This window comes from Phaethon aethereus, assembly GCF_964289735.1.
Source record: "Phaethon aethereus genome assembly, chromosome: 1".
Taxonomy (NCBI): domain Eukaryota; kingdom Metazoa; phylum Chordata; class Aves; order Phaethontiformes; family Phaethontidae; genus Phaethon; species Phaethon aethereus.
In genome coordinates, this window is record NC_138575.1 from 59,126,537 (window position 1) to 59,145,194 (window position 18,658).

The 18,658-nt window shown below is 40.1% G+C and overlaps 1 protein-coding gene across 2 annotated transcripts; it reads left to right on the forward strand.

Annotated features, from left to right (window-relative positions):
- Positions 1–10,392: 10,392 nt before the first annotated feature.
- On the forward strand, positions 10,393–17,579 carry IFT27 (intraflagellar transport 27; the record flags this gene model as incomplete). 2 transcript variants are annotated; one of them, XM_082006596.1, is made up of 7 exons in its annotated part: positions 10,393–10,701; positions 13,836–13,915; positions 14,994–15,053; positions 15,727–15,786; positions 16,727–16,844; positions 17,160–17,269; positions 17,481–17,579. In XM_082006596.1, the coding sequence occupies exons 1-7, from the start codon at positions 10,668–10,670 to the stop codon at positions 17,577–17,579; spliced, it is 561 nt and encodes a 186-aa protein (XP_081862722.1). In that variant the 5' UTR covers positions 10,393–10,667. The 2 variants fall into 2 exon arrangements, with proteins under 2 accessions (XP_081862722.1, XP_081862721.1); XM_082006595.1 differs by having other exon boundaries at positions 14,994–15,048; positions 15,683–15,786.
- Positions 17,580–18,658: the final 1,079 nt, after the last annotated feature.

Here is an 18,658-nt window from a genome sequence, read left to right on the forward strand (position 1 = left end):
CCAAATCCTGTTCAGTAACTTTGGCACCAAGCTCATGCTTTTTACCTTTTTTTTTTTGTTTGGTTGTTTGTTTTTAAAGCAAAGATTAAAGGGGCAGGGTGGGAATCACTTCTAGGCAACATCTTCCCCACATCTTGACAGAACGTTGATTACTACTGCAATAAAAAGGAAGGTTATTTGCCATTTCTGGATTCCAAACTATTCCTTGCAGCAATAACACCTTATTCCATTCAGATTTATTATGACTAATTTAGTAGAAACAAAAGATAAGGCTGAAACCCTGTCACTATCACATTGTACAGAATACCATTCACTGCCACAGGGATTACCCAGTGCTACTCGTGAAGCCAATAAACACTCTAAAGCCATTTGAGATTTTCACTCTGTAGTAACTTGCAAGGAAGATTTTTTGCTTAAGCTGCTATCCGTTCAAAAGAAATCCATTGGTTTTGCACAATGTATATATTTGGTCTGAAAAATGTATTGATTTTTAAGTATTCTAAATAAAGCAAATGAAAACGGATCGCAGTGAAGCAAGACTGTTTATTCACTTCTTTTTCTCAGCAGCTGCTGACCTCGAGTGGCAAAAAGGCGTAATTACAAGAGTATATAGGGCTACAGGAAAAACATTAGGAACTCAGGTATTGAAGTATCACGAATAAAGTTCCATGGAACTTCAAAAATCGCTATATCAACAAATTCCTTTAGAGTGTCTTTATATTCTTTGAACCTGCAAATATTTATGTTTTAATCCTTCACTGGATGGCATGACAGCTGAAATTTTAACCAGGGCTTTACCAAAATATACCACAATAGAACAAATAGCAAACAAATACAGCCATTAATGAGTGTAAAAAATTATTTATAATACACTACGTGAAATGAAGTAAGTTATAGCAACACTAATGGGAATATTTTACTGGCACAAAAGTCTGAAGACCCAAATGATTCCTATATCAGTCTTTCTTTACATTATTCCCTCAATCACTCCTGAGCAAGCAACACTGAGTGCCTAATTTGGGCTGAAATTTTTCAGCTATATAGCACTGTATAAGACAAAAAGAAATACCCTTTTACTTTGAAACTGAAAAAGTTACAATATGGATGCCACTTACAATGTGTAGAGAGACCTCTAAAACACCATCTTTACTTTTCATGGTGACAGTACCTGATATTCTAAACATGCATTTGGTCAGTTTATTCAAATACGCAACTGGTATATTTAGAACCTATGTAATCAGAATTCACATAAAATCTGTTTTAAACCACTTTTTTTCCTAACTGTATTTTAAATTCGAAGTTCAAATTTCAGTATTTCATGCCTCTATCACTGAAGCAAAAAAGAAAAATTCAAACATGTGTGTAACAAAAAAATCTTTCTCCAAACCTAAAATGACTGTTTTGTCAAATATCAAACTATTACTTTTTTCACTGCTGGCTCTTCAATGTTTATCTTAGATTCTTACCCTTCCCACCCAAATTCTTTCCAAGCCCTCCCCAAATTTTGAATTGTTCCATTCCCAATTAACAAAAATTCCCAGAATTCTCCTGTTAGGTGGAAGTTATCTAGTCATGGCTCAAAATGCAGCAAACAAATGCAAAACTTTAAGTTACAATAAAATATAAAATAAAACTTTATACATATAATATATTACGTTATTCAATTTCATATCACTCATTTTAATGTCTTTAAAAGTGTCACAGAAACTACTGTAAAGACTGAAGAAAGCAGAATTTGCTACAAAATTTAATCAGGCTTTCAGCAGAGTATGGATTATAGTATGCTTGAAAAATACAAAAAATCCACATCACCCTGCAATGTACTATTTCAGCAAGAAAGATGTTTTAATTTTCACATGCATAAGCAAAGCAGCAAAATTAAGTTTCTCCAAGAAACATTTACCTTAAATTTCTTAATTGGCATCTTACATCTTCTTCTTGTTCAATTTTCTCCCTTGTTGTAATACAGTGGAAGTTATGAAAAAAACAAACTCCAGCCACCATGTTGAAGACAAAATTTTAAATAATCAGTACACATCCCTTCCTTAGTTTCATAGCCAATGGCTTGTAACGAGACACAACTGGATGATATAAGATATGTAAATTACGTTTACACATACAAAAAAAGACACTACTTGTTCACATTGGTATTATATATTGCCAGGAAAGAAATGCAGCTCGCTCTCAGCTACAACTCAAAAGGTAGAAGAGCCAAATCCTCAAGTCATAGACAAGCTGTAATTTCCTGACAAATGACATTAGAATTTAACAAAAAGGGTTTGTACTAATAGACTATCGTCAACTCTTAAAATTTCTCAGGCCATCATTTACCAAACTTGTAACCAACAAATTCTTAACTGTTTATGCTTTAAGGGTTCTGCCAAGCTCTTAATGGGGTTCCATGGATCAGCAATTTTCCACATGTCTTATTTTGGGAATCAATGGACTGGAGGCCATAACACCTGTTCACTTTGCAGAAGCTGAGCTAGGATTTATATTTACAGTCTATCCACCAGTCCCAAGCGCAATACTGCCTAATGTCCTATGATTGCTTCCATTCTTTGTTCACTTCATCAAAGCAAAACTTGCTTGTGTGTTTGCCTGTTCTGACTTTGCACCTTTTAGGGGGAAGTAAGGACACTTTTCGCTAGTTTCTAAATACTTTCAAAGACTGGAAATGCAGTTCATGTTCTCCTTTCCAGCAACACACACATAGTTTTATCAAAGCCTCTTTGTTATAGTATCTAAATATTAACAATATTCTGTCCAAAACAGAGTTAATATTGTTATGGAATTAAAAACTCTGTCATTGCACAATATTTGCAACAAGTTCTACCTGAACAAAATAACATCAAAGATTATGAATTTATACAAGGTTCACTGAAGACACAATTTAGCCCACCAATATTTATTAATGACCATAAAACAGAAAAGAACTTAATTCGACTCTAAAAACTCAGACTGAGATTTAAGAGAACACATTATTTTACTTAGAAATCAATTGCAAATGAAAGAGAAATTATATGGCATGCATTAACACACCAAAATTTGGTTGTAGTCAAAGCATGTGCTGACATCCTTGTTCTAACACTGTCCAGGAACCATGGGTAACAACGGTACAAGAGCACAGCTTTAGCACGTGCCAGTGATTAAAACACCTTTTCTAGGTCCTGGACTATCTCATTGCTAACATGCACTTGAACCTGAGCTGCTGCACCTTCATTCTGAGAGAGTATTTTGGCAGATTCTCTTTTCCAAAGAGACACACCTTTCAGAAATCCCAACACTCTCTAGAGCTCCAACATTTAAAACAACTTTTCTCCTAAACAAGGGAGAGCAAAGCCAAATGTGTCCAAAGGGGATTAGCTGCGTGCATGAGAGATCAATCATCAGAACTTTCCCAGACTGTAGGATCTCCTAATGTGGGATAATTTCTTCACAAGGGAGGAAGTACATGTCTGGTTAGTGTTCTTCTGGTTGATAAAGTAGCAAAACTTAACAAAGGTTGATTGATACACTTTTAAAGACAAATACTCGAGCCCCCTTTCCAGCCACCAGAAAAATAGAAGGGACTGCAGGACCTACAAGAGTACATGGATCAGAAGATCCAAATAAAAATACTGGAAAGCACTTAATAAGCCTATGGAACATGCAGCTAGAAAAAATGCTTTTTTCATAAACTTATTCAGTCTTCTACCTAGGATAATCTAAGTGAAAGGATCTTGTCATTGCCTGAATTAGAATGTCCAACTCTTACTGCAACAACAGTTTTTAATTCTACGAGATGCTAGTCTAAGCGATTAATGGTTTATTTACAATAGAGTTGGTTTCACTGGTGTTACAGTGGTACAACACTGGCATTAACAAATGGCCTTAGGTGGTAAGAACTGAGTAAGTAAGTAACTAAGTCTCTATTAATTCCAACTTTGCCACTAGAGCTTCTAGACAGGTCAGAAGAAGTACAGGACAAGAGGTCAAATGCTTAACCAATTATTACTGGAGGAAAGGTCCATGGGTTGCTGAAAAGCCAAATGCTTCAGAGACATTTTCAAGTTTTGGAAATGTTGCCTGGAAGGATTTTTTTTTTATTTTAACGTTTTAATTGTTAACAAACTCCACTTCCTCTATTTTCACAGTGCAATGCAATTTAAAAAAATGTATCACTAGAAAGATGATAGCAAGTTATCCAGCATTTATTACTGCCTTAATATATGGAGGAATAAGGATTATGTGGCTGTGCTAATTTTATGCTTCTTTCTGCAGATGAATGAAGATTTTCTGTCTTAAAACATTTGCATTCCCTCCCTTAAAGTAATTTTCAGTTTTGCTGGATACAGCACAATTGCATCTACTCTTTCAGCTGCAATGGGCTGTTGAAATTGAGCTATTGCCCAGCACCTGCTCTTAGTCAGACAGCTGAAATCAGAGGTCAGGGGAAAAAATAAAGATTTTATGTCATTGTAATGCAAGTCTCCTTTTAGCTTTGCTGCAGTCAGTGTTCAATTATGTTCTGTAACAATCTCCATTACTAGACCGAGTGTTTTTCTGTTCCTCTCTGCATGCATTAACTTTCTCGCTCGCACGTGATAGCCTTCTTAGCAAAGAGAGGAGTCTTAAGAGGCATTTGCCCATAGATTTAATGAGTCTACACCTTTTTCGCCTGTTGAGGATCCTAGTGTTCAAACGTATCTTCATTTTTGATGCTCCAGAGGAAGATAACTGATATAATAGAACTTAAATTATTTCTCATGGAGGGCTTGATAGGTCAAAATTAACCTGAAATTTCATCTAGTCTATTGAATATAAAACATACAGCACACAACAATGAAGGGCTCCCAGATAATTTTTTTTCCTGGGTGTTTCCTATTCTTACTAGCTCAGGATCCTTCTGACTCAGAATTTTTATAAGTTCACTGTGTCGTCCAGATATGTAAGACTTCTTCAGAAGCAGGAACCAAAGCCCTACATCTGTAGGAAGAAAGCCACAACAACTTTGCCCAGCAAGGCTCAGCAGCAAATGGGAATGAAGTAGCTGGTGTGAACGAACAGCTACTGGGAATGCAGGAGAGAGCAACAATACATGGACAGAGACCTCCGAGACAGGGGCCAGTGGGTGACCAACACATAAATTCAGGGTCTGGGACTTGGGGAAAAGGAAATCCAGAGCAGGAGGGACTGGAGATGATTAGAGGGAGGATTTGAAAAGCTTAGAGCAGAAGAGTTTTTATTATAATATAAATACACTGTAATAAATTGACCTTGAAAAGAAAGGACATGGATAAGGTGGAAAAGTTTATGCCTAAAAATTAACCTGTTAGAAAAGTGGAGATGATAGAAAACAGTGTGTTGTAAACTCCTGAAAATTTAATTTGGAGTCTCAGATATTTCTCCTCTCCTTCCTCTACAAAAACTCCAGGTCCTGGAGTCACATGGCTGACTCTCAGTTTTCAGCAAGGTGAAAAAATTCTAGCTGTCAAGCCTGCAGAGAAAACCTTGAGTATTCAAAGCCTAAAAACATAAATGGAATATAAACCAAAACATAACCTTCTATCTTGTAATAAATCTCATTATTTGAATGTAGTCTGTCTCATAGTTTTTAACATAAGATACAGCATTAGTGTAAACCTAACAGCTGCTTTCTAAGCAGACAGCAGCTAGAGATCCAAAAAAATATTCCCAGCTGATATCATAATCATCATCACCACATAATAACTGGCATGCTGGAATTATGGGTAGCTCATTTAAAGATGTCATGTATTCACATATTCTGTATTTGACAGATTAACCCCTTCCCCATGATGCAGAGGCATACTCAACAGTCACTTAACCAGCATCCAATCACCCTATGCGTGACTCTCTGCAGAACAGCATGACAGTGATTGCTCCAATAATAGTGTACTCACAGCTGAGAAAGGTTCAGGCCACACACCAGGCCACAGCAAGTCCTCAGCCTGGCATAGCTACTCCCCCATGCAGAGATCTATACAACAGTAAGGCTTTCTGTATGAAGCTCCAGATTCCTGATCAACTGTCCACACCTAATGCTTTGGGGTATATTGTTAAAAACTAAATGAAGATTTAGGTTTTGTTCCCAGCACTTTCCCTAGCTTTATAATTTTTCAGTGCAACCCGACACTGAATTGTGACTCTGATTTTCCTAGCTTCCATGTGCAAGAACAAAGATGCAAGCTGCAATTTTTCCAGACATATGTAGAATAATTATGTCCCCAAAATTCTTCTTATCTTTATCCTTGTGGATTTGAATGCATCCTTGAGAAATCTGTCCCTCATTCTATCTTAACTGGAAGAGAGGACATAATAATTACAATTAGCATACTCAAACCAAGTTTACAGCCTTGTAGAGGCACCTACCCTACATCTAATAATGTACCACTTTTCATTGATGCCACAGCTGCGGTTCATTTCTAACTTCCACTTTCCCAATGTAGTAGACCGGAAACAAATGACAGATATGCCAGATCAGTCAGAAGCACTGTGGTAACTGCCAACAAATCCTTTGGCTGATTCAACCATTTCATAATCATCTTACATTTCAGTGCACCAAATCTCAGCCAAAAAGGCTTCATATCCCTGTCTCAGTCCCTACCACAAAAAAGCAAAAATCTGAAGACCTGGAACTATAATGCCGTTATCAACAGTGATATAGAAAGCATCCAAATTCATACTTCTGTGCTAATAGCCCCACTCTGAAGAGAAACAAAAAGCAGTTTGGGGCGATGCCAAATGAAGTAGCCCTCAAAATAGATGAAGTTTCTATTTATTCTACTACTTGGGGGAAGTGTAAATAATGGAAATCTACAATAAAATTTGCACATCCACTCTTGCAGTTTTCAAAGCTCTCCAGACATATCAGTAAACACGCATAGTCAACTCTATAAGAATCTATACAGATTTTAAAAGCTGCATGAACTCTGAATATTTATCCATTTGCAAGATATTTCTGATGTTTTGTCATACTGTTTCCTTTTAGTAACACAAGATTTTAAAAAAAGAGTTGATTAAACACTTTTTATTTAAGAGATTTCTTACAGGAAGATCTACTAATTCCTTTCCTCAACATTAATGCCCTCCTCAGAAGCACTGCTTACTCCAAGGAAAGCTACATTAGTTCCTCAGTAGCTTTTATTAGGCAGCATGTTCAAGTTACAGATTGTAACCTGCTCAACTCAGAACATATCCAGAATGTTTGCATCTATACTTGAATAACTATAAAAACAAGTCCTAGGTATGTTATTGAATTCTGCCTCACAAAAATCGGGTTTTAACAGGTATATGTTGTGAAGGGGACAATGAAGTGACTTGTGCAATGCCTGACAGAATCTGAAGTACAAGGCATACATCAATCCAAAAGACTATATGACCTTGGTTTAATCCTCATTGTAAAGCCTTACCTTGCTTCTGTTATTCCTTGCTGCTCCTACTGGAGCTGCAGTTCCACCATCGCTGCCTTCTGCAGCCTGATGAAATGCAAGCTACACATGGACATGTGCAGTTTATCTGCTGTTTTGTGACCACTGCCTAAAGGAATACGACTTCAAATTTCAGGGTCCTGTGGCTGCCAGGGCAACTTATCCTGCTCGTTAGAAGAATGCTTCTCACTCATAGGAATCTTGCTTTATTTGAGGAAGAAATGAAATGTGTGAATAAAAAGAGTGCCCTATTTCTTCTTAGCTGGTAAATACAGGATTTAACCTAACAAACACTTCTCTAGGGTAAGAACATTATCCTCTGTTGTTGTTTTGTGTTTTATTTTTTAAATCCACAAGGTTTCTCTTCCCCTCTCTTTCTCACGTATTTAAGATGAGAGAAGCTTCAGTGAGCACAGCTACCAGTATTCCAATTTATGCAGCAGCAACCCCTGTGGATTGCTAACAGCAGACTGTGATTCTGCTCGGATTACAAGGTGTAGATAAGTAATTCCATCCTTAATCTATCACTGTCAATGCCAGTTAGGGAACAACTTTTACCTGTGAGAAGTCAGGCAGAGGAAAAAATTGAGACTGGGAAAAAAAAAGCATGGGGCAAATGGACAGCAGAAATAGAGAGGACAAGAGTCCATTAAGAGCTTTATGCACAAGTGCATAAAGTAGGAAATGAGGGAATGGGGTGAAGGGCCAGGGTGCTAATAGAAAGGTAGCAAACAGAAGGAGAAAGGACATAGCCAGATTCTAAGCAGAATATTTAAATTGCAATGAAAATCTCACTTCCAACATAATCTATGCCTTCTATTACACTGATCCCAGTGTGAAATGGTAGAGATGTTTGAGACATCACTAAATGCTGATAGATACCACTACATTACAGCCACAATCAATAAATCTCAAGTACATCGTAACGGAGCCTCAGAGCCTTCGCATACAGACCTGTCAGTAAACTGGGACAATTTTACAAATCAGTAACAAAGGGTAATGCAAAGATTGCAAAAATGGAACAACACAGAGACAAATGAATTTCTTGGAGGATGAAGCGGAAGGCAGAAAAGATAAAAAAGCAGGTAAGCCATTTAGACATAAGTGATAGCAAACATCAATAACTGCACACCTGTTTTATGTGATGAAGGATTCAGGAATGGAAAAGAAAACAGTGAAAGCAATAAGAACTGGGACTAATTTTTCTTTTCCTTTTTAAAGGAACCCCTAGTAGTCACTCCATCACTATACTTCACTCCAGTCATCATCTACAATTAAAGTCTCTGCCTGCTTAGGCTGGAGAAGTCCCCTCCATATTTTTATCACAGACACAATGGGGTTTATGTGCATATAAAAGAATCCTTTGATTTCGCTATAGGTACTTATTATTTTTATGTTATTTGCTTGTCTGTCTAAATGTCTGGCAGATATGTCATGTAGTCCCAAACATGTAAAATGGGCCACTGTTACTAGAAAAGACCAAAAAAGCTGCCTTCTAAACAGGCACTACCTTGAGGTTAAAATAAAACTTGGACAAATTTTTCAACCAACTCTACTCTAGGAATGCCCAACATTATAACCCGAATACAGACGAATTATTCTCTTGTTCCCAAGCTTACTTAGTGCTTTTCATAGTAAGCAGATTCTGTGCTCCACAGTAAACAACCTAATGTGTAGCCAAGCAAAGTTTATAATCTGAAAAAATATTGTTATTGATGACATGCTTACTAGCAGTGCAAGATCTTTCAAAGAGATTGGAAGGAGGGGAAAAACCAGGAAGCCTCACAGTCAGCTTTTTCAGCTCTCACCCAAGCCCATTAAGTTTGACTTGGACTGCTTAAGGAAGACAGAAGATCAGTTTAAAGATTAAGAATAGGGCACGGAAATAGCTTAAGAGTAGTCAAGGGAGATCTTAATAAAAATATTTTAAAAAGAAGAAAACCAAATAATTAAAGGAACCAACCTACTGCAGTGTGAAGATTACAAAAATAACAAAGAAAGAGGAAAAAAAGGAACAACATTCTGAGATACTAAGAAGAAAGCAACTAAGAAATCGGTGCACAAGAACAGAACTCTCTCCAAGAGGACAGTAACATAGTCAAAAGGAAGAAAAAGCATGAACTGGACGAAAGGGTAACAGATCAAATGTTGACCCAGGTTGTGAAGAAACGTTCCTCAACTTCACACGTTCTACACACAGGCTTCATAAACGGTCCATTTGAAACACACTGACCCGGCCCCACACCAACACTGTGAAACTCGAGATTTGTGGCTGATTTATAAGCAGCTGCACCGAAGGACGAAGTGTGGCGCAGACAGGGGCTGGGCAGTTCCAATTCCCGCTCCGATGTGACGGCAGCTCTGAGCCCCTGAGGGAAAAGTGACCCAAATAACGGCACTCCCGCTGCCCGTGACAGGACACAACCCCCTGCCCTCTCCCTGGTTCGACCTCACACCTCCCGCCCCACAACCGGTCCCGTTCCTCAGCCTGTATGACGGACAGCCGGCCGCCGATAATGGCCGGGAGAGCGCGCGAGACTGCCCTTAACCGTCTGCGCATGCGCAGAGCAGCCCGCGCGGGGCAGGTGAGAGGAATAGCGCGTTCCCGCTCCACAGCACGGGGTGGGGGTGGTAACACGAGCACCGATCGTGCGCATGCGCAGGAAGGCGCTCAGCCAGGCCTGGGAGTAAGGGTGCTTCTCCGTGGGATCATACGCAGGAAATGGAGGCTTCTCTTCCTCACTCTTACTTGTCTTTTCCTTCCTTGGTGCTGCTGCGCCCCCATTACCTAGTTCTTTGCCCCAACTTTATTATTTTCTGCCCTGTCTCCATGGGTTTATTTCCAGTACGTGGTACGGTCCTCTGTGTTCTACCCAATAACAAACCGGCTCCTCACTACGTACTTCGCTACCGGGCAGAAACTACTCCGTTGTCCCCGTAACACCATGGCGCCACCCGCTGAGCGTGCTGCCCCGCCTTGGATACTAGAAGGGGCGGGGAGCCAGGTTTGAATGACAGGACTCTTAGTGGGCGGGAAAAGACAAAAGAACCAATAACAACTCCGGATACCATTGACGAGCAGATCTCGCAGCCAACCGAGCTGGGCGGGCCGTCGCCTCCTGAAGGAGGTGGGGTGTTCGGTTGCTAGGGCCGCGCTGTTGCTAGGGCCGCGGCAGAGCGCAGTGGCGGCAGCTGTTGCCCTCCTGGCCCGCCGCCGCCTTCCCCCGGGCCGGGGCGATGGTGAAGCTGGCTGCCAAGTGCCTCCTGGCAGGTGAGTTTGGCCCATCTAGTCTCATCCGCCCCGTGGGCGGTAGGGGCCTAGAGCGGGCTCCGTGAGGTGGGGCGAGGCCAGCAGCGGGGTGGTGCAGGGACGCCCGGGCCCCCTCGGCGAGCGGGGGCAGCCCCGGGGCGGGTGGTGGCAAGCCGCCGCGGAGGGCGGCCTGGCGTCCCTCAGCCCCCCCGACAAGAAGAGGTAGGGAAAGAGGCGACAGGAGAGGGTGTGAAGCGTAGTCGGAGCAGCTGAAATGCAAGGGCAGAATCTGAAAAAAAAGAAAGAAAGAAAGAAAGAAAGAAAAAGAAAGAAAAAGAGTATTTCTACAGTGTGGAAAGGTGGGTTGAGGGTGGGGAAAGTGTGAAGGGAGCAGAGTAGACAGCCGAGTCCTGCCTCTTGTGGGAGGCTCCCTTTGTGCTGGAGGAAAAATTCATGTCGGCAATTGGGATGATTCTCAGAGTGTGATGGAAAGGTAGAGCCTTAGCAAAGAGTAGAAGGATGAAGCATGTGCACTTCACAGAGGCATCTTTTTCCCCAAGCAACTTGGAGGTTAACCTGAAAAAAAGTGAGGTGAAGACACCAGTTTATTTAGTCAGGATGGATTACGGCGGTGTTGAAAGTAAGAACAGCTGACTGTTAACACTGGGGGAAGAAAATTATTTTTTTGTCCCTGCCCCTACATTGAAGCTCCGTGCAGCCTCAGCTAGAAGTACAGATCCATAAAACCTTTATGTGCAGACAACTCTCAGGTTTAACTCTTTGCTCCAAACCTGTTTTCTTTCATCCAGAATAAAATGTTTGCCTTTTTTTTTTTTTTAACCTCAGAAGCAGCTAGCCATCAACTCACACAAAGCCAGATGTGTTCTTTGGCAAATGCAAAAGTATTAATCTCCCTCATGCCTTTGCTGATAGTTTCTGTGGACAGCATGAGTATCTTGCTTGAAAGATTTGAAACTTACATATTGTTCCCAGTTTGGAAGTTTCCAGGTCCCAATATGTAGACTTTGTCCCATATGTAGTGCTCCTAAGTGCTACAATAATATCCATGTGTTATTAAAAATAATAAATTAATGAAGCAGACCAGGCAAAATAACTTCTCTCTTGCAGAAGAGACCAATATAGTGAGAGAGACATAAAAGATGAGTAACCACAACAACCTAAAGGGAACAAGAAAATGCAATCACATAGGTAGGAGCAAAAACATCAGAGATGGAACAGGGAATTCTTGTGTACCTAAGGAAATGGCTATGAAGAATAGAGTGGCTCACAGTATTGGGAGCTGCACCAAGGTCAAAGAGAACAACAGGGGAAAAAGGCTTTTATTAGAAAAAGAGAGACTATTAACTTGACAATAGAAAGCGATTCCTGTGTTATGTCAAGGGTAATTTACAGACACACAGTAAAATATATTGTTGTTTGAGCTTACTATGGAGACACTATGAAAAGGTTTTCATTGTAGAAAGACAGTTGGCAGTAGCAGGCATTTTCGAGACACACTACAGATTCTGGCAGAATAACAGAAATATGGATGGAATAAATACCGTGGGATGCCTGGCAGGTGAGACCAAACTATATGAAAAGAGCAAGGAAACGTATTTTGAGAGAGCGTAGTGATGTAATGGGCTAAGAGGATGGCAAAGAATAAGAAGGAAAGAACAACTGGGGCTGTCAAATTGAAGAAAGGCAACACGTTAGTTAAGAATTTCCACTGGATGATGCCTGCACAGTTTGGAGCAATGTATGCTTCTCTATCTCATTTTACAAAGACAGATCTAATTGTCTATTGAAATACATAATAGCTTCCACTCAGTGTTATCTTCAGCACAAGCTTGAACTGATCAGGGAACAAACAAGCTGACTTACCAGATTTTCCTGTCTAAATATTATGACCCCAACTCATCTTGAAGTAAGCAAGCATGCATGCTAAAAATGTTTAAACAAGAACTACATTTGGTTAATGTATCTAGGAGCAATTGTCACTATCCAAAACACTCTTCCTCCTCTATAATATTATGTGAGCAGATAGTTTTCCCCATTTCCTTCAAAGCACCATCTAGGAAGCTGTAATAGGGACAAAATATACCCCCTCCTGGGTTTATTTATTAACAACATAACATAAAGGACTTGTGTTCTAGGCTTGACTGTCATGAGTGTTTCTTTAAGTGTAAAACTAGAAGCGCTGAGGTATTTAATTCCTGGTTCCTATCCTTTAATGTATCTAGGCTAGTGAGACACTATGTGGAGAGAGGATAAGTTCTTTGGGAACATTAAGTTAAGTCTTTGTTTTGCAAGGATTATGATATTTTTCATGGAGCGATATGGGCATATGTGGATTCTGCAGTTCTTTGCCATTGCTTTGGATCTTACGGAGTTTTGTAACAGCAGGCTGAAGCAGGCAGCTGCCAGGTTTGCCTGAAGTGTTGTGCAAGCCATATCAAAAAGCCTTGTCTCTAGAAGAGCGAAAACTAAAGCCCCTTGTTTTTTCTTCCATATAGGGATGAATCAGCAGGCTTTTTTCTCCAGCCAAGTGACATTTGCTTCTGTTATGCCCAGGATGCAGCTAATGAGCCACCAGCAGCATTGAGTCAGCAAGAGTTGCTCTCTTAGCAGGGTCAGCAAGGAGAGTTCATCGAGGAATGTTACCAGCTTAAGCAGCTTTGTCGTATATAAATGACATGTCTCTTCCCTAAACTCAGTATATAAAAAGGACTTGAATCTAGGGAAATGGGTAATCTTAAGGAGAGGAAATAGTCTCCTATGCAACCCAATCTCCCTTAGCACATTGTGTTTTTCTCTACATGATAACATATCTGGGAAATTTTAATTCCTACGGAAAGACTATAGGGTAGATATGAATTTTAAACAAACAGCAGTTCCGCCCTGATCTGGGGGCCCTTTACCGTTGTTCATAGAGCAGAAATTTGATGTCAGCACCAGTATACATAATGGCAACATTAATTCCCTGATGTGGGTATTATGTTTTTAGATTGTGTTGTACTTCTTGTGACAGTTACCTTGCCTGTATTCAGAGTTAATAGCATCCAAGCTCTTATGGTATGTGATAGTAACAGAACTGAGGGAAAATAAGATTCACTAAGATGAAACAAAAATATTTTATGTTTTTGGTTTTGCAGGAGATCCAGCTGTGGGGAAGAGTGCTTTAGCCCAGATGTTCCGCAATGATGGGGCTCATTTTCAGAAGAACTACACTCTGGTAAGTACACAACAGGCTCAAACTGCTATCCAACATTTTTATAAGTTGTATGAGAAAACTAAGAAGGTCTAGAACAAAATAAATAATATGATTTTAAGTTGAGGCATTCAAGGTGGGGTCTTAGAGGTGGTGTCTTACAGGATTTTCTTTCTCTTACACCCTAGATTCTGAAAAGAAATCATTTAATATTCTGTAAGTCTTTGCATTATGTGGGTGCTGGCTTTGAAAGTTAATGCAGAGTAATTTAGTTAATTTTACAGTTTTCCTGCTGAATCAATGTTTTCACAAGCTTTTGCGGTGGTAGAGAGCTTCCCCCTTTAGGGAGTGCTCTATGAAAAAGCATTGCTGAAGGAGAAAGCTTTTAATTCCAACTATTAAGTGTGCATGTGGACAGTGTGCTTATCACTATGCAAACATGAAGATGTGCTGCATAGCCCCAAGATAATTATAATCTACAGAAACTGTTCCCAGATGAAGAGGATACAGTTTGCAGTCTTTCAGTGTGAGAATCAATGGTGATGACTAATCAGAAGCAGGATAAAAATAAAAGTAAATATAAGTAAAATAAAAAAAGGAAAATATGAGTGTGGAGAAAAAAACCCTAAAATATGTTTATTCATTGAAATAAAGATGGAAACCAGAAGTTAAGGATAGAAATAGAACAAACGAACAAGCTACAAAGCAGAATGAGATAAAAGGTGGAAGAGGAACAAATAACTTCAGTCCCATATGTTAGCTGATCACATGGTTGCTGCAAAATGTTCTAAGGTGTGCTTTAGAGCAGCAATGTGATAGTGAACGTAGCCCTGCAGATTTCAGCTAATACCCTTGGTTGTATATAAGCAAATCTCTGGATGTTGGTTCTTCTCTGTCTTTTTCCCCATCAGAGCAAATCTATGCGGCTCTGACATGTAGGTGGGAGTATGTTACCAGAGCTATAAGGAGTTCCCAGTAGTCTATGTTTGATGGGATTGTAATGATTCACAAGAATTGCCTCAATCCAATGCATAGTTGGTATGCAGTTGGACAGGCTCTTAAAAACTCTTCTGATCCTTGTTTTCCTGATTGTTCTTGACAGACAACAGGCATAGAACTGTTGGTGAAGGCTGTATCAGTTCCAGAGACAAGTGATAGTGTGGTGAGTTTTTCTGTGACATAAATTGGGTCAGAAAGAGACATCCAGAGCTGAAACCTCACTTCAGTCTCATTCTGGTGGAAGATCGCTCTACTTGTTCATAAGGCCATTAAGTTGCATTAAGGAAACGAGGCTGATCATGTACAATTGCTGATACTCCAGGGTTAGTTAATCTTAAAAATGTAAGTATTACATACTTGTATCCGACATGACATCTTAAACCAAAGCTGTTGCCAGCTTTGTTAGGGTTCTGTTTTGTCCTTTTAAGGCACTCAGGTTTAGTTCATGTTTCTTAGAACTACGGAAGCTGGAACTCGTCTGTTATTTTTGCTTAATGTCCTATACTCCTACTAGTGGAATGTGGACCATGTGTATAATTTTTTATAATAGTGCAGGTTACTGTCCCACTCCACATATTCTGTTTCCAGTAGGGATGGAAACTAGACTTGGAGCCTTGGAGGTAACTCCTTTATTGGTTCTATATAAAAAATATCTATTTCTTTTCTCATACTATCTGAACTGGAGTATTCTCAGTGCAGGGAACTTGTCCCTTAGGAACACTAAACTGCTGTGCTGAACAAAATGCAGGAGTTACAAGTTCTAGTATTTACTTTCGAAACCTTTCCCTACAGTGCATTTTTCCTGGCAAGAGCCTTCTTTCTGCTTCTGCTTTCAGGAATTCTTCATTTTTGACTCTGCAGGAAAAGATCTATTTTCTGAAATGTTGAAGAAACTGGTAAGTCTTATGTAACAGTCCTCTTCTTCCAAAGTGCTTTTGCTTTGAAGATCTGAACTCCCCAGTCTGGCAGAATGTAGCAAACTTCATCTTTAGTGTAAATGGGAGCAATTACCTCACTTGCCAATGCATCTTGTTCTACCTCTCTAAAACTTGTACTAGAAGAAACACTGTCCAGAGGAAGGCAGGCAGATGGTCATTCAATTTTCTTACAAAAGAAATAGGGCTGTTTAACTGAGAATCGCTGTGTACTGTTGGTTAAAGTTATTTTTATTTCTTACAAAAACATCTATTTTGCTGCTACTCCAACAGTGGGGTTTTTTTGTGTTATAGTGATGTGTTTGATCCAACAGGACTCATTCTTGTCCTTGAGCATAATACTGCCCTTGATTTTTTCCTTCACGCATTTGTGTCCTTAGCTGTACAGTTCTCTATTGTGTTATCTCATTTTGAGACATAGGATCAATTAATTGATGTGAGGTTTCATAAGATGGCTAAGTCAACCTAACGCTTCATTGCTCTATGAGAGGCAATTCCACTTTTGCCCTTGCTTTAGGTCTGGTTTGCAAGGGACCCCTCTAGGAGCTGGCACAGCTTCTCAAACTGGAAGAAAACTGTTCTACTCTTTTCACTAGGATTAATTTTGCACTGATTCATCATGAAGAATTAGCTTCCCCAGGGATCAGATGAGTATCAGAGCTGACACAAGTAAAGGAGAAAGACCGTGCAGACAGGAATGGGAAAGAGAGCAGGACCACCTCTTCCAGTGCCAGCTATCCATTTAGTCAACTCAACTGAAATGTGAAACCTTAGCCAGGGCATAGGATTCCTGTATGGCTTTTTATTTTTGTCTTAGCATCTGTGTTTGCCGTGTTTACAGACGGGCTGTTGACCACATCAGTTTCATTAGAGGTGACGATGTTCCTTTCTTGCTGTGCAGTGGGAGCAACCCAACGTCCTGTGCCTTGTGTATGATGTCACTAATGAGCAATCTTTCAACAACTGTGCCAAGTGGTTGGAGAAACTGAGGGCTCAAGCAGTTGGAGTGCACATCCCAGGTAAGAAATGGGTGAGATTCTTGTTATCTGCTCCCCTCTTCTATGACAGCAGTTGTTCCTGTTGAGATGTCACATAGAGCGCTTCTTTTAAGTCAGGGGCAGGCATGGCTTCCTCCAACTCATTTGCTTTTATCACAAAGCAGATAAGGCATAAATATGTTTCCTTTGTGGAACCTTTTCTAGGTAGTTGTAGACTGTTTTCCATGCCTCCAACTTTTTCATCTACTTCTACAAATGTTCCAGCATTTATTGCTAACAAGTCAGCGTTTCGGGGTGGTTGTTTTTCCTTTGTTTCACGGTGTTTTTTTTCTGTAGGTGTCTTAGTGGGGAATAAAACAGACCTGGTTGGTCGTCGAGTTGTGGAGCAGAAACAAGCACAGGAGTGGGCTGAGAAACATGGCCTGGAATACTGTGAGATGTCAGTGGTGAGTATCTGCTCCTTTCACCATCTGTGGAAGTGGGTGTTTTTAAAGTTATCTCCTCTTTCAGATAAAGAAAGATAATTGGGGGCTCTCTTCCTCTTCTTTGTGATCTAAATCACCCTCAGTTTTAATCTGTCTTATGTGAAGCAGTTAGAGCAGAAATAGTCAAATGCTTATTCCATCTGTGATTCACAACTTCCTTGTTTCTTTACAGAAAGAGATGAAAAATTTTGAGGCCCCTTTCCACATCCTGGCAAAGTCATTCCACCAACTGTACAAAGAGAAAGTGGAAACTTTTCACTCCTTAGCTTGAGGTCCGTGACTGGTATGACTTATTTATCCTCTAAGCTTCTTCTAGTGCCCAGAATTCTGCAGGATGGAATACAGAGAGAAGAAAAAAGATGAGCTATTTGCTTCTTCATGGTCATCTTCTGGTAATTCAAAATAAACTAGAAATAAGCAAGTAGAAAGACACTCTTCTGAAGTTGTTACCTCAGCATTCCTTTCATGTCCTCTAACTTGGGTGTCTGCTCACTGGAAGTCTGCTTGCTTGGAGGAGGCAGGGAGTAAAAGGGGAGGGCAGAATGGAAACTGCCAGCTCTTTGCCTTGATATTGTCTTGTCTCTTGTCTGAACAGACTTCCTGCTGCTACAAGGAAGGATTTAGAGGTTTGGAGAAGGAGGGAGGACGCTGACAGGATGTTTTTCAACTTAAGCAACCCAGCCTTGATACATATGTTGCAGGGCTGGTCTGATGTGGCCCTGCCCTGCTGCTTGAAAAACATTTTCAGTAGGAGGCCTATGCCCTAAATTCAAGACATGGAGACCGAGAAGTGTGGGAACTGAGCTGGATTTAGGTGTGTTCCTAGGAGTACCCAGAGTGTGAGGCCTGTTTTAGCAGTGTGACCCTTATCAGTTGCAGGACTGATATGCTGATGACTAATATGTGTTTCTGACTTCTAAAATCTGTTTTTTTTCTTCAACGTGGCTCACTTTACACTGCCTGGTAGGAACTGTCTTGCATCTGTATCGCTGTCACTTGGTAATGCAGTGCCCTCTGCTGGTCTCAGGTCACAAGATTTCTCAAGAAGCTACCTCTCTTGAAGCGAGCAGGACTTCCTACAGACGTGTCCAAATTGGTTTATGTGCAAAATGGGGTTAGATAGCAAGAATACCTCTTTTATCCTAGGGATGAGGCCAAAATTTTAAACAAATTATCTTTCCTTCATCATGCATTTGTCATGTGTTTTTGTGTAATTTTTCTTTTTGTCAGCTGAACTTGGTAATACCATGTTCTCATTAGGTTCAGTTCTCAATCCCTTACTAGAATCAGAGTCCTTTTTGTTGTTAAACCTTCCCTGCTTGTCCTTTAATTTTGGATTAAAGACCACAA